Source organism: Ursus americanus, chromosome 20 (assembly GCF_024610735.1).
Source record: "Ursus americanus isolate L20-20 chromosome 20, mUrsAme1.1.p, whole genome shotgun sequence".
Lineage (NCBI taxonomy): Eukaryota > Metazoa > Chordata > Mammalia > Carnivora > Ursidae > Ursus > Ursus americanus.
Window position 1 is genome coordinate 30,656,417 of NC_142146.1, and position 16,434 is coordinate 30,672,850.

Below are 16,434 nucleotides of genomic sequence, written 5' to 3' on the forward strand. Positions count from 1 at the left end.
TCAACTTGTCTCTCCCCAGAGTTCCTTTGCCCCAGAGCTGGGCAGTCCCTACCAAGTAGGCTGCAAAACTTCCCAGAATTATAGGAAACCATGTGGCAGAGCAAGAATCATGGGTTATCCCTATCCCCAGTTCTCAGCTTGCCAGGCCATGGCTTAGATGCCCACTCATCATAAAAACACAGCTCCCAGGAGTGGGGGAGAACCTTCTAAGTAGTCCAGTCCAGCTCTGCATTGTGCAGAAAGAAACACCAAGCTAGAGAGGTGCCATGACTCACCCAGGAGCCCAAAGTTAAGTGAGAGATAGGCCTGGGATGGAAAGTCACCGTCTTCCTGCCCAGTGCTCTTGTCATGACACCACCCTGCCACACTCACCCTCAAGGGTGGCCTGCTAATGGCTGTAGTGACATGGCACCAAGACACCATAGGTGAACACTGGCACTTCTACACATACAACCTTCAAGTAGGAGAGCCTTCACCTTCCTCTCCATCTTCTTCCACTTCACATCCATCTCTCTGCCTGTCTTTCCTCCCCTCCCTCATCTCTTCTCCTGTTCTTTCTCTCTTTCTCCAAAAAAGGAGAAGAGACTTTGATCTTGTAGGAATTTCTATTAGCCTTGGCAAAAGCAGCAGTTCCTATAGCTAAATTGGGAGCTGGAGAGTTACATGTGAATCTAGCTATTCTCTCCCTCCTCCCCAGTTTTATTTGTTCAGGGATGGTGTGAACTGGATGCTGGTGTGAGCTGGATGCAGTGTGGACCTCATCATTGCTCCCCCTGGTACTGGTAGGTAAGGGCTCTCCCCAGGCCACCAGCACTTCCTTGCTACTGCCTGTCACTCTTTTAATGAGAATTTGAGAGATTCTTCTTCCTGATGTCTCCATAAAGAACCTGATATAATCACTTAGAACTTTAGGGCTTCCTTTATGTCTTCCCCATGTACTTGATCCTAGATTCTCGGAGTTTCTCTGATAACCTCACAAGAATCCTCACTAATTTTAGCTTCCCCCCACCCCTACACAGTTATTGTCTGGCCTCCTTGTGAACCCTTCCAGGGGTGAGAAACCCCCTGTGCTCCTCAGTCGTTGGACAGCCCATTCTCCTTTGACCCCTTCAGGTTGTTACCCAGCTTTCATGGAAGCCTGACATTTGTCTCTTTGTAATTTCCACTTTGTGGTCCTGAGCCATGCCCTCTGAAGCCACACAAAACCAGTCTATCTACCAACTCCTGAAATATTTCAAATGGTGCTCAAAGAGAGCTGTTCCTTTTCTAAGCTGCTCATCGCTATTCCTTCAAGTCTCTTTTTAGGGCCACATTGCCCTGGCCCTACCCCATCATCTGCCGCTCCTGATGACCACAGTTTTATCCCTGCTCTCCCAGAAGGGAGCATAGCATTCCACATGCCCAGGCATGGCCGAGGAGAGCAGATGGCGGTTCCTTTGTTCCGGACACTTCAGTCACACTCAGGAAGCCAACACTGGCATCAGCTCTGTTGGTTGTACTAGCTGTCACATCACACCATGGACTCATCCTGATCTCAAGAGGAATGAGGTCCCAGCAACTTTCCACAGAGGACACTGTTAAGTCAGCTCTCCCAGCCTTTCCTCATGCGTGGGTCATTTGAACATTTGTGCAGGAGGTATAAGCCTTTAACATGAGCATGGTTTCTGCTTGGCGTTGTACCAATAAGATCTTTTTAAAATCTACATTCTGGATTCTTTCCAGAAGCCACCTCTCCCAGCTTTTTGTTTCCTTCTAGTTGATAAGCAAAGCAAACTTTCCATGTCAAGGGTGGGCAGCCTACTTCTGCTCAAGGACCTAATTCAGGAAAAGTGAAAAAGTTTGCAGGTTGTCTATTTTATTCTTTCATTAAGTGCCTTTATTGTCTCTCATGTAAACACATGAATGCTTAAAACTGTGATTGTCCACTCCTAAACAGAAGAATGATAATGAGAAAATGTAGCTCTGTTAGCCAATAAATCATTAATAGTGGTCATATTTGAGAAGTAACCACATTACAGACAGCTTTCTAATTTTCCATTCTTTACGTGTCTCTAGAAGCTTTAGTTTACAAAGTGAGTTCCCATTATTTTTAATCAATCCATCTTCAAAACAGACTAGCCAGAGGAATAAAAAACATAAACACGCTATGCAAGGAACATACCTCATAGGCAGGGACTAAGTCACAGGTGAATTGACTTGCCCAGGGTCCCAATCACGTAAGTCAGCTCTGATCCAGTGGTAGAATCTGTCTGATTCAATACATATTTCCCAAGTGCCCATTGTGTGCCAGGCACTATGCCAAGCACTAGGGAATCAAGAGATGCGATGTGGCTGCCTCCCCAGCTCTCAGAGCCTTCTCCCCACCTGGTCCTTTCTCTTTGCGTAAGCTGGACAGCACAGAGTAGATCTAACCTTCACCCCACAGGCCACACCCACCTGTGTTTTATAGTTCTAAAAAGACTTCTACAGCCCTCTTTGCCATGTGTGAATTTGAAATTAGATCTTACTGCAAAGCCAGAAAACCCATGGGCTGCCTAAACTGTGCATAATAATGCCAGCCAAGACAGGACACAGCCTGGAACTGCACCTAGGGAATGCTCCCAGCACTCTGAAAGGAGCCTTCAGGTGCTGGGATAGAACATACTACTTTGTAAAGGAAGCTATGTACCCTTTGTTCAAAGTGGACTCTGGCAGGCTCTTGGAATCACAGACTCCATGTCTGTCAGCATCTGTCTTGCATTTCCACTGTCCACATAGTAGGCTCCCCTAAGCCCTCACTCGCCAAGATCCCTGCCTGAGCTCTAGCTGCCTCCACATAGAGCTCCCTATCCTTAGTCATGGCCCCAACTCCTGTGGGACCATCTGTGGGGGCCCTGTGAAGGCCCTGATGCAAGGGACATCGAGATAGAATACTTATCCAGCTTCAGCATACCATGCTCTTTCAAAGCACAGATGAATGTGCTGCTTTCATAGCTAATCCCACTCCAGTCTCAGACAAGCAGACCTCTTCCAGTGGCTGCATTTATCCTAAAGCTCATTCTACTGCTCCCAAAGCAGGGTCTTCTTTGCCAGTTTGCCATATATTTCAGGCAATCTGGGTTCATAGCAAAGTGCATGCATAGGTTTCCTCACATCTGGCTTCAGACCAGCCCTGACCTGAAATCAAAAACAAGATTTCAGGTGGCCAGAACTGCCAGGCAGGTGGTTGAATCCCCTGCTTCTCTTGGAAGCAGGGGATAATCATAGCAAATCTCAGGCCTGCCCAAGAAGGGCTGTCATCAGTTCCACCAACCCTTCCAGATCATAAGCCCCACCCAATGGCTGGAAGGATATATGTGCAGGGACTGAGAAATGCTTTGTCTCCTGAGCCATGCCAGAGACAGCCATACAGGGGTTCAGATGTGCTGAAAACTGAAACTGATTGGATCCAGGCCACGTTTGGCTGGGGCAGAGGAGCCATGTGGCTCTTGAGCTGGTCTCTGCTGCCACCATCAGGATGCAAAGAGCTCACCATCTCCTGTTAGAACCCTCTGGGCCCGGCACTGCGTTGGTCCTGACACACTCCTGCCAGTGCTCTGGGCTTTTTCATCAGGTGGTCAGTTTTGTGACTCTGCCAAGCTCCCTGGCCTCTCCTGCACTTACCACATCCATTCTCAAGAATGTCTTCACCCTGCCTCCCTGAAAAAGATGAAAGGCTGTTTGGATGTTGAGGACAGGAACCAGGCCAGCTGCAGATGTTTTTCATCACCAATCTTAAGTTGAGCCTGACTGAAGCAGAGTAGGACTTCTTTCTGCCCCTGGATATGTGAGAGTCCATTTGCACTGTGCCCCAGAGCATTCTGGCTTCCTTCCAGACATGCAGTAAATGCCATTAGATATATGTAACTCTTATAGGCCCAAAATGACTTTGTAGTTATTACATAAGAAAACATGGGTCAGAGTTACTCTTTCCGTGAAAAGAGTAGAATAAATTGAAATGAGAAGGAAGTGTGACCAGGAGTGTGGAAGGAAGTGTGTCTCCTCGGGGCTTATGAACTAACTGAAGCAAGGGGGATGGGGAGTAGGCTCAGGGCCAGGCAGTGTTGTCCAGGGGGTGTCACCTCAGCTGGACCAGAGTACTTTGCTCTCACTGCTCTTCTCTGTGCTTCCCAACCAGCACCCCCTGCTGGGAGCGTTCTAGTCCCACCCACCAGGATGGGGAGCCAGACAGCCCCCAAACCTGGTTTCCCCAGGCCCTTAGTCTTGTGTCCAGCCTGGCCTCCTTCCAACCCTTAGGCCTCCCTGAGCCTCTTTCCCCAACCCCCAAAGAAAGGAAGTGATTGTCCACAGGCTGGGCTGGTCCCTCAGGCTGGCACCACTGGGCCAGTCCTCCCTTCCAGGATGTCAGTTTCTCATCTTCAAAATGAAGGAGCCAAACTGAAATATGTCACAGGTCCCTGTCTTCTAACTTTTTTTAACATTAAACCTGCATAAATCACTAGAGAAGAGGCCTGGTATGACAGAAAGGCTTGGCTCATGAAATCACATATGTCAGGGTACCTCTCCTGCTGGTCACCTGTGGGGCTTGGACATGTAACTTAACCACTGGTCCAATGTTTTCTCACCTATAAAAATAGGACTAATATCCACAGCATTAGTTCACAGCCTTCAAGCCAGGGGCGCCTGGGTGGCTTAGTCACTTAAGCATCTGACCCTTGATTTCAGCTCAGGTCATCATCTCAGGGTCATGAGATCGAGCCCTGCATTGGGCTGTGCACCAAGTGTCCTGCCCACTTGGGACTCTCTCTCTCCTCCCTCTCCCTGCTCACTCTCTCTCTCCCTCACTCTCTCTCTTAAAAAAAAAAAAAAAGGCAGATGACAGCATGGGCTTGTGTTTGCACAGAGTTGTGTCATTTAAAAAGTGCTTCCCCATGCCTCAGATGTGTTCCCTGCAGGATTCAGGGCAATATAAGACAACAAGCATCACCCTGAGGGTCACAGAGACCCGGGTCAAGTTCCATTAATTACCTGCGTGATCAAGATCAATTTTGTTAACTTCCATAAGCTTTGTTTGCCTCTTCTTCAAAGAGGAAGAGTAACAGTACATTCCTCAGACTGTTTTGTGGGTTAAATCAGACTGTAAAGTGCCTAGGTCAGCGCTGGGCATATATTAGAGACTCCATAAGTCTGAATTGTACTTTTTCTTGGATGAAAGTTCAGGCCACCAAAATAATGAAAGTTCTAAATCACAGGTGGACCCTTGGCCTTGAGCCACTCAATAGTCATGTAGCCCAGTTTTTCTTTCTAGATCTCTCTTGTGGAGGGTACTGGAAGAACAAGAAAACTCTCATTGAATAAGCACTGACTGTGCATCAGGCAGTGTGCTCAGCATTTGCATTTATGATCTCTAGCTCTTATTACAGCCCTGTGAATCCATAGTAGTCAAGTGTGGTGAAGTGACTTACCTGATGTAACACTTGAACCCAGGCCTTTTGGATTCCAAGCCCAAGCTCTGTCTATGGCCAGGCTAGCCTCTATTGTAAATGAAAGGGCACTCAAGAGGCACTGAGAATTCCCAGCGAGAAACAATCAGGCCTGGAGCGCTAACAACATTTGAGGGGAGAAAGCTAGAAAACAGAGCTCCCTGTTCCAGCCCCCAGACCAACAGGGCCAGCCCTTCCCACTAGGCAGGGTCCTGGTCCTGTGTCCTAAATAGGCCCAGGCTCTGGAGCCAGGGGCAGTGTGGGCTTGAGGGAGCACTGGACTGGGGGGTCAGAGGACCCAGACTCTGCAACCTATGCCAAAGCAGATTAGCAGCTTTACGGCTTCTGTTTCACCAGTTTGAATTCCCCCAGACCATTTCACCATCCCAGTTCCAGGAGCAAGATGGAAAGTTAGTGACAGTGAAGAATAAAGATGCCAGAAGGGGGGGAGATAGGACCTGGTGTCTTGCCCCAGCCCAGCCACTCATAGACCAGTGACCTGTAGCAAGTCAGCTGAATGCTTTGGACCAGTCTTCTCATCTGCAAAATAAGGAGGTGCCCTAACTTAGCAGATTTTCAGGCTGAGCTCTGCAGCTCCCCCTCTTCACCCCCATTCATCTTTCAGTCACCTCCTTCTTTGAGAGGAAGGAAAGAAGAAAAAAGGAGAACTTTAATTTGGAAATTTTTCAAAATTTGAAGGTCTGTACCAGCCAGTCTAAAATTTCTTTTAGCTCAAACATTCAGAAATGTCTTATATCTTTAAAACTTTTTTAAGGGTACCTAGAAAAGTAATGAGCAAATTAGAAGTCTTTCTGATCAAAGCAGATTGGATCAGTAGAAACTTGCCCAATCTCTTGGCCTTGCCTGGAGGCCTTTTCAGGTTGAGATGCCAGCAACACCAGCAGCTGAGAAGAGAGCTACAGAATTCCTGTATTATCCCAGACGGACTGAAGGGGTGGGCCCTGAGGTCTCAGCCTGTATGGGTGCCAGCTTTTGCAGATATCCCACACCTGCCATATACAGGCCCCCAGCGCTGGCCAAATCTTCAGGCTGTGGTGGACAGAGCTGGCACTCTGATGCCCCCTGGTGGTCATTGTCATCACGGTGCCGGCCTCTGGACTCCTGAATCAGGGGTCCCCTCTCCCCAGCACAGATGGTCAGCACCTCCAAGATGTTGAGTGCAGCCCTGCCCACCCCTGGCCTGGAGTTCCCAATCTTCATTTACTGGCTGCTCCCCAAGAGGGCTACTGTCATCCTTGTCAAAGCATCACCTATTGCACTGTGTGAGCCTGGACAGGCCACCTTACCTCCCCAACCTCAGAAACCTTCTCTTTTGGGAAGCTGAAGTCCTTCTATTCACACACTTGGTTCATTAGCAACATCCAAATATACTCATCCCTCTCAGGGGCCATGTAAGTCTCAGAGATTGGACAGATAGGGTCACATATTAAGATTGCCTCAGGAAAGCCTTTCATGATGACCCTAAAGCATTCTCTCCCCAACTCCTCTCCATTGTCTCTCTCACTTCACCCTACTTTATTTTCTTTGAACAATTATTGCTATCTGAATTTACCTTATATTCATTTTGTCTATTATAGATCACGTGACCCCCTCTGTGCCCCTCCATACACAAACTTGGAGGGATGTTTATGATACAAGAAAGCCTTGTCTTTTTTTCACTCTCTCTCTCCCAGACTGGCCCAAAGTTGGCATTCGACGTATATAGATAATTGTTGAACCAACAAATTATTGAAGGGATAAGTGGCTGAATATATGACCATCACAGACCCACCTGGAGACTTGCATCTGTCGCTCAGCAATGCTGGCTCCATGCTTGTCTCCCTCCCCCATCTCTAACTTGGACTCTCTCTACAGCTGTCTTGCTGACAGTGTGCTGCCTGAGGAGGAAGAAAAAGACAGCCAACCCAGAGAACAACCTGAGCTACTGGAATAATGCCATCACCATGGACTACTTCAACAAGCATGCTGTGGAGTTGCCAAGGGAAATCCAGTCCCTTGAAACCTCTGAGGTAATGAGCCCCAAACCAACGGGTGCCCTCTGGAAGGTCCAGCGCCATCACAGGGAATAGCACAGGCTCCAAAGTAAGCCGTGGAGCATTTGCTTGCTTCTTAGTGTCTCGCTTCTCAAAAGATGGTCCACAGACCAGTAGCAGCAGCACCCAGGAAGCTACAGGCCCCACCCAAGCCCTAGTGAATCAATCTGTATTTTAGCAAGAATTCCCAGGTGCTTTCTATCCGTGTTAAAGTTTGGGAAGCACTGTTCTTGGGACCCCGGGTTGCTGGGAGCAATTTGATAAGTATTCGTTGAGAACCCATTTTGTGGCAGGCAGTCTCTGGGGATAATGAAGATGAGAGCTTGCTCTCAGGGGGCCCATATTCCAAGATGTGGTTGAGGTATGAGCCCCAAGTTTCATTCAAAAGCAAACAAACTAGGGGAGATACAAGAATATTTGCAGAGAGCTGTAGAAACCTAGGAGAAGAAAGCCTTCGCAGTGGTGGTTAGGAAGGATAAGTGGATTTTGACAGGTATTCCAGCAAAGGAAGTAACCTGAGTAAAGGTGGGAATGGGAGAAAAGAATACTTTGGGTCAGGAAGTGTTGCCCAAAATACCCATCTGGCCAGTGAGAGAGCTAGGCTTTGACCAGGTGCTCCTTCTACAATCACACAGAAGGTAGGGCAGAGGCCAGAGCACAGCAGGAAAGGTAGATTGATTAGGTGTGGGCTTGAAAGGGCTTGAATGGAGTTTATACTTCAGTCTTGGGCAGTGGAGGGTCATTGAAAGTTTTGAGTTTTGTATCACCTAGTTTTAGAAAGATTGTGCTGACGGCCTGGTGAAGGTACTCTATACGTGATTAGTGAATGGATAGGAAGGAGAGGAAGGGTGGTTTAATGGATGGATGAATGGATGGGAGGACAGGCAGGAAGACAGACTCAAAATAAGTAGGCCAGCTGGGATGCAGTTGAGATGGCCCAGGAGAAAGATGGCAGACATCTGAGTAAACACAGTGAGAGCAGAGAAGAGTTCTTCTGGAGAGAGTCCCCTTTTTCCCTGCAGATCCATCCCCACAGCAGCCAGGGTGGGCTTTTATAAACATAAATGTGATCACATCACTGCCAGACTCAAACACTTCAGTAATTATCTTGATGCTCTTAAGTTAAAGTTCACAGTCTTCTGCAGGGCCCATGAGGTGGACTTGGCCCAACTGTCCAGCCTCACATTGTGCCACTCTCCCTCTCATCTGCTGAGCTCCAGCCACACCAGATGTCCTTTCATTTCTTTATGACACCAAGTTACATCCCATTCTAGTGCTGTGCATGACTGTTCCTTCTGCTGGAATATGTTCTGTCCCTCCCCAGCACTCCTTCACCCATAGTTCCGGCCCAGTCTAACTGTCACTTCCTCAGAGAGGCCTTCCCTCATCTCCCAGGCTGAGCTCTGCTCTCCTATCATGCAGTCTCAGCTCCTTATGCTTTTCCTTCATGGCACTTACCGGAGTTGTAATGATGTAGCTGCTGGTCTGATATTTGTTTAATATTTCACTCCCCAACTAGAATACCCAGTTGCTTCCACACTGAGAAACCCAGGGGTCAGTTCTAAGCATTCCTCTTACTCAGACTACCAGCAGCATCAGCACCATCAGTCATTTCCTCCTCAGAAAGTTTCTCTGTCTTCACCCCATCCTGTCCTGTCTCTCCCCCACCTCTCAGCAACTCCTTCTCAGTCTCCTTCATTGACTCCCAGTCCTTTGGGTCCTTTGGCCAGCCTCTAATCACTGCAGTGCCTGGGCTTAGTCTTCCCACTGCTTCTTTTCTCTCTCTACTTAGTTTCATGACTTTAAATACTATCTCTGCAATTTCCATCTCTGGCCTTGACATTTCCCCTGCACTCTAGACTCATGTGCCCAGCTACTGCCATGCATGTCTAACGGGCATCTCAAATTCAACATGCCTAAGATTGAACTGTTGACTTCCCCTCCCCACCCAAACACCCAGAAGTTCCCTGGTGTTTCTCATTACATGGGTGGCACTGCCAGTTGTCTTTTCCTCTTACACACCGCACATCCAGTCTGTCAGCAGATCTCCTTGGTCCTTCCTATATAGGAGTACTTTTCACCACCTGCACTGCTGCCTCCCTCAAATCATGGATTGCTGCAGTAACTTCTGAAAACAAGGTCTCTGCTACCATCTTGCCTCCTGCACTGTGTCCTCCACATGGTAACCAGATGATCTTCTCAAGGGAAGGACTTCATGTCTGCCATGGCTCCCAACCGTTAAATGGCTCCTCTTCACACTTTGAGCAAAATCCAGATTCCTCTTAAGAGACCCTTCATAGGCTGGCCCCTGCCTACCTCCCTGGCCCCTCCTGCCAGACTTCGCATTGACCACACTCTTGAGCCACACCTGCCTTTGGCTCTTCCTCATACAGTCCTTCCAACAACACAAGATTGCTCTCACACCTATGTAAAATGCTCTTTTCCTGGTTCCATCCCTCACTTCCTTCAGGTTTCTGTTCCAGTGCTGCCTCTTTAGGGAAGCTTTCCCTGACTTCTCTATACAGAAGAAGCCCACCCTCCACCCCCATGGTTTTCTGCTTTATTTTTCTTCAGAGCACTTCTCACCACCTGACATTGCATCATTCTCTATTGACTGGCCTGTTATCTGTCTATCCTACTAGAATATAAGCTCCTGAGGGCAGGAGCCTCATTTGTTCTGCTCACTGCTCTATCCCTAGCACCTAGAACAGTGCCCAGAACATGGTGGGTACTTGGTAAATGTTTATCGCATGCATGAAGTGTTATTCACGATTGACCCATCACCTAGCCCAAAACCTAATACACAGTGGACACCTAATAAAAATGTTGAACTGAAGGACAGAGCAACAGGCTTCATGAAAGCATTGACCTTTAGTGTGGTCAGTGTACATCTTGCATAGAAAAATTAGTAACTACACTTATTGTGGTGAGCATTTCATAATGTACATAATTGTCAAATCACTGTGTTATACCCCTGAAACTAATATAATATTGTATGTCAACTACACTTCAATAAAAAATAAAAATGTTTTAAAAAGTGTTCCTGAGAAATATTCTAGTGAGTGAAAAAATGGGTAAGTTGGCAAAAGGGCTGGCACACTTTGAGTATGGGCTGTGAATCTCTGAACTCTAAATTTTTCATATTCTCTTTGGAAATTGGTAAATGAAAACCAAAGCCAAAGGACAGTGTCTGTGAGCTTACTATAGAAAAGACCCTGCTTATGCAGCATCCCAGGTAGTCATTCTAGCCCGGAGCACTGGGGCTGCCATCAGACAAAAGCAGAGGTTCTGGTTGAGGCTACCACCAGCAGTCACCATCCCAGGTCAGGAAGTTGCAGGAGAACCAGCAGCAGAAAGGTCAGTTTGGCTTCAGAATGAGTTATATCACTGTTTCCCTCCCAGCAGGTCTGCTGCCCTCATTCTGCTTTATTTAGAGTAATGTTACAATTTGTTCCAACTCTCTGGGCCCAGCAGGCCCTGTGGACCACCCATAGAGCGGTCATGCGGTCACAGGGCGTCTGCCCTGCACTCCACAGCCTGGGGCTGCGCTCACCGCCTGCCCTGTAGCTGCCAAGTTTGGTGGCTGCCAAGTGCTTTGCCTAAGCAAGTTTTTCTGGTGCCCTGCTCCCCTTCTGGGTTGATGAAAGCAGCAAAACACAAATCCAGGCTGTATAGGCAAAATTGTGATGCCCAAAAGGTGCCTGGAAATTTTTTTCCCCCCTTCCTTCCCTTCCTCCTCCTCTCTCTTTTTTTCTTTACCCTTGTCTGTTATGTCCTAAGTTACTTTCTTTTTTACACTGCAGGAAGTGTCCACATGGTTCACTCTTGGTGAACACTTGGCTTTGTAAGAACTATAAAATGACATGCCAGATCTCGGCCTCCAAAATTTCCCTCCACAGCTCAACCCAAAGCCCAGTGGAGAAAGGGGATGCTCAGTTTTCCTTACTTAGAGGGCTGACCCCATGTCCACCCCTCTCAGATGGACACTTAGTCAATTCCAGACATTGAAGAAAATTTTTATCTTCTGAAAAGACATTTCACCAACAAATGGCCTTTCTTCCTTTCTCTCCTTATTATCTGTAAGACAATATGTACTCCTTAAAAATTATACATGTTTTGCTTAAAATAAACTTCAGAGAATTAATTGTATTTTCTGCAAGTGAAGACATCTAAGCAAGTCCGGCTTAAGCCAGTTCTACCTTGGCATATTACTGAGTCTTTGCCCTGAAATAGCCTACAGGTTCTGAGATGTCAGTTTTTTAGAATTGAAACAAGCTATGACTTTTTTTTCCCTAAATTAATACCTGGGCCTGAGTCTGAGTACAGACATTTAGTGGACTACAAATGCTTGCAGTCCTTGTTAGTTGAGACCAAAACCATTCAGATGACCTGATCAGTGAATTACCTATCTCTAGGCTTTTCCATTTCTGGGGCTGTACAGACAGACCAAATTTTTCACTTACCACCTACTATCACATAGAGATTCATATCCGTTCGCCTCAGCACATCTAGTGCTACAAGAAGTGGGGGAATGATTCTGACCAGGCTCTGGGAGGATTCAGGAGGGGGAAGAATGAGCCCTTGAAGGCTCAGAGACAGGGAGGTGGTAGGAGAGGAAAGAGGTGAGAAGTATAGGGTGTGAACGTACAGGGAGGAAAAACCACCATGTCTCCCAGAGATCTGTGAGAAAGAGGCAGGAAGGAGAGTCTGGGGCCCACATAGACCCAGTTTTGCCCATGAGGGCAGTGAGCCATGTGCTGTGTGTTGCGTGCGGCAAGCCCTCTCAGACTTCTACATGGAGAGCAATGCAATCTCTGGCAACCAGAGCTGGGATTCATTCAGGGAGCAGGAAATCTTTTCAAGAAGCTGCTATAAAAATCTGAAAGAAGAGCAGAGAGGGCTTTGCACTTCAGCATTGGCAGTGAGGACGATGAAAATGTTTACCGAGCAATCCCATGTGGAAATGGATGTCCTCGTGTGTGTGTTTCTTTATGAATGGCCACCACCTGAACGCTCCAAGTACATACATCTCCTCCCTCTCTCCTCCTAGGACCAGCTCTCGGAGCCCCGATCCCCAGCCAATGGTGACTATAGAGACACTGGGATGGTCCTTGTCAACCCCTTCTGCCAAGAAACACTGTTTGTGGGAAATGATCAAGTATCGGAGATCTAACCGCAGCAGCCCTTGCTTTGCTGTTCCCTACCTTTCGTCTCTAAATTATAAATATACACATATATATTATAAATATAATCTTTGTGTAACCCTGACTTAATAAGAAACATTTTCAGCTTTTTTTTCCTAAGAATTGTCAACATCTTTTTTATAAGTGTGGTTTAAAAAAAAACTTTACAGAATGATCTGTGGCTTTATAAAATAAAGGTATTTCTAAGCAAAGCAGTTGCATTGATTGCTTCTCTTAATAACTGTCCTTGAGCATTTGGGGGTTCCAGCAGCCCCAGGCAGGTGAGGGAAGAGATAGACCCATAGAAGTGAAATGTTAAAATGGTCAAGAGCACGGCCCTTTGAGCGCTTCTTAAAGTTCTGGTTCTTCTTGAATGAGTGGGACCCCATTTCCTCCCCCTCCTTATGCACAGCAGTGAAGGCAACTGGGCCGCCTAGGGAGAAGCAGCAGACTCACACGCAGAGCAGGAAGAGGGACCATCTCATCAGCCCCGTGGATGAGTATCCTGCACCCGCACAGTGGCACCATTGGCTGTCAAGGCTAATTCCATCTGAGCTCAGGACAGCAGGCAGGAGCACGCAGCCATCAGGAGTTTGTGGAGGACATCAGGCATCCCAAGGCCACATCCCCCTAACATCGCACAACAGGGAGATTCCACTGTGCTGACAACAGGACTGCCTTGCCCTGGCGGACAAAAAAGGCCCTTCCTTAAGCACATTCCTGCATCCTCTCCAACACCCACATCTGCTTTCAAACTTGTGCCTTTCTCTGGAGATGGTTTAGATGTGGATCCTAACCCTGGAGCTTGGGAATGCTTGCCTTCTTCAAGGCTCAAATGTTTATTGGGGTTCAGCTTTGTTTACTCAAAAGGCATTGCACTGTGCCTCTGAGGAACATGCTTATGTAAGAAGCCTTGAAGTGTGGAGCTGTACTTCTCTAAACCCTCCTGCAATCTTACAAAAACAAGATTGCCAAAGTGGATTGCTTGGGAGAAGACATCATTATATCCCTCCTTGGCGCTGCACACCTGCTTGTCGGTCCGCAGATGGGCTTGCCACCCAGCGCTCATTTCCCAGTCTCCCCTGCACGGCTGCCTTCTCTGGTGGCCGGCCAGCTGCCTCCCCCAGCCCACACTCAGGAGGGGTCAGACCCACAGACGCACCAGGGGCTTCCACAGGTGGCTGCTTCTTACTTTTTTTCCTAATAGATAGTGGTGGGGAGAGAAGAGAACTGCTTTGACTCTCTCTTTAAAAGAAAATTAGTTTGATAGTATATTTTGAATATAGATGTTCTTATAGTCAGATTGGGAATTGACTTGAATGTTGATTCATATGTTCGTGTTGTTACTGTGGTCTTTTTATCATAACTTTTTCCTTTCTTCCTACATTTCCTTTATAAAAAAAAAAAAAGATGGCCTTCGAAAATGTGTGTTCTCAATGTTATATGGATCTACTTAACATGAGTTTGGTGGTTGTCTCTAAATCTTTAAAGACTCTTCAACCCACAAGGAACCAGGTTAAATGTTGCTCTGAGATTCATTTGCCAGTGTGCTTCTGTCTGACCTTTTAACCTTATATTTCTGTCAGCTATTGCATTTACTATAGCAATGTGTGTGCGTATATAAAGAAATCTGTAAAGTAAAATTATATATAATATATGTAATCAAAGATACATATGTTATATATATATATGTGTGTGTGTGGATGTATGATCTATTTTTCCTTATCCACAGAATTCAACTACCATGTATATATAAATAAACTTATTTTATTAGCCAGAGGATTAAGTTGCTAATACATTTTGCATTCTTTTCATTTTAAAATAACGTTTAAGTCTTCCTTAAGGACCAACACTGCTTAATGTTCATCTGTATTTTTAAATCTATTTTAACAGTAAGTTGGGTTTTATTAGCGTAATGACCTAATAGGATTAGCAATCCATCATTTGATTATACAAATCCTTTAGAACATGCAAGAGAATCATCTGTCTTTAGGTCTTTGGAAACATTGATGTTTGCTGGGTACATCCCTTCTCTCTCCTCTTCCTCCCCGGGGCTGGGGGTTTTGCTGTACATATCTTTGGGTCAGAGAAAGGTGGAGTTAACCTGGCCACTGAGAGTTATCATTCTGTAGAGAATAACAGTTTGTAAACATGACACCTGTGCAAACAACTTGATATCTTGAACCCTTCATTTAGCCTTGGATGATACACCCTGGAATTCCTACAGCTCCTCGAGACCCAGTGTTAGGAGTATGTTATTATAACAGTCTGGTGGGTGCCATGGGCCCTACAGGGTGTACCAGAGGTGGACGTCTAAATAAATAAGGGACACTGTCAGCTTTTACTTGATCAAGTTATTTCCTTAATCTGTTAATCATATAACCAACATTGATATTTATAAAGTATCTTTTGTGTCATCTCAAATAGACAAAGTAGAAGGGGGAAAAGAAGTTGTGGTATCTTAATCAGCAAGGAAGAGCACATAGAATATTCTAGTAGGTAATCGTAGTTTTGAACTCTGCTTGTGTGACTTTGGATAGTACCCTAGGTCTCTAGGTGTTGGGAGACAGAGGGGGTGTTAGATAAGTCACTGGACTATGAGTCAGAAGAGTCCTTCTCATCTCAGCTCTGCTACTTTCTGGACAGGGGACCTTGGACAAGTCATAGGAGCTTTCAGGGTCCTCATCACATAAGGAGTTAATAACCCATCATTTGACATGTGATGATATTTCTGAAGTTGTGCAGTGTGCAGCTCAAATAGTAGTTCATGTCAACCGTCTATCTACCTCCTAAGGTTGAATTGAGAATTCAATGAAATAAAGTATGGGAACTATATACAACACTAAGATGGATTCAATATGTACTAGAAGTTGACTCCTTTCCCCTTCTTTCGCTTGAGGTATGTTCCCATGTTGCAGGATTTGGGATAAATATCCAGCTCTGGGTTTTGGCTACTTGGTTTCTGTAGTGTAAAACTTAAGTGCAGTGGGTTTTAGGTCCATTTTGTTATCACAGAAGAATTTTTTCTAGACCTGGAAAAATATTCGAGATGTGACCATAACAACATGCCTTAGTAAATGCTGACAGTAGGAATTAAAACCCAGGGGGTGACATCAAATCCTAACTTGAAGCACCCTTAAAGAGCTTACTGAAAAACCGTCTCTTTGTTCTTATTTATTAGTTTTCTGGCAAATGAAGAAACAGAAGTATACGGAACAGCTACAGCATAATAGGTGCCCAACATGTGTGGGACCTGAATTGGCCCAGGATCCCTTATCTAGTGCATTAGAGAAAGCTCAGGCCAGTGTATGGGAATTAAGGTCCAGAGAAGTGGAGCAACATGGCCAAGGTCAAGCAGCTGATAACAGCAGTGTTTGAGGTAAGAAAAATGCCACAGAAGGACCTGAAGCAGCTGCCAGGACTGAGGGAGGGTGAGGGAAGCAACAGGCTTCATTTGTTTCTCTTGAGTTCATGGGGCTGCCTCCTACCATGGGGGGTTCACATCCATTAACATCGTCTGTTACCTGTGTGGACATGCGTGCACATTCACATACACAGCATACATAAGGATGTAGAAAGCTCTGAAATCAGCCCTGGAGCACGTGGATTCGGTTCTGGGTCAGCCACTCACTACACTTGTGATTTGAGGTCTCTAAGCCTCAGTTCATTCATCTGTGAAATGGGGCTGCTTAATGCCTTCTTTGCCCTCTCTTAGGTAGTAAAATACACAGACCC

At 46.3% G+C, this 16,434-nt stretch overlaps 1 protein-coding gene across 4 annotated transcripts in view; it reads left to right on the forward strand.

Moving 5' to 3' along the window:
* The window catches only part of TMEM108 (transmembrane protein 108), a 673,892-nt gene extending 659,407 nt beyond the window's left edge, over positions 1-14,485 (forward strand). For all 4 annotated transcript variants that reach the window (XM_087870206.1, XM_045791779.2, XM_087870207.1 and 1 more), the window contains 2 exons: positions 7,338-7,492; positions 12,567-14,485. In XM_087870206.1, the coding sequence (XP_087726332.1) occupies positions 7,338-7,492; positions 12,567-12,689 (278 nt within the window). In that variant the 3' untranslated portion in view covers positions 12,690-14,485. The remainder of the gene's footprint in view (positions 1-7,337; positions 7,493-12,566) is intronic.
* Positions 14,486-16,434: the final 1,949 nt, after the last annotated feature.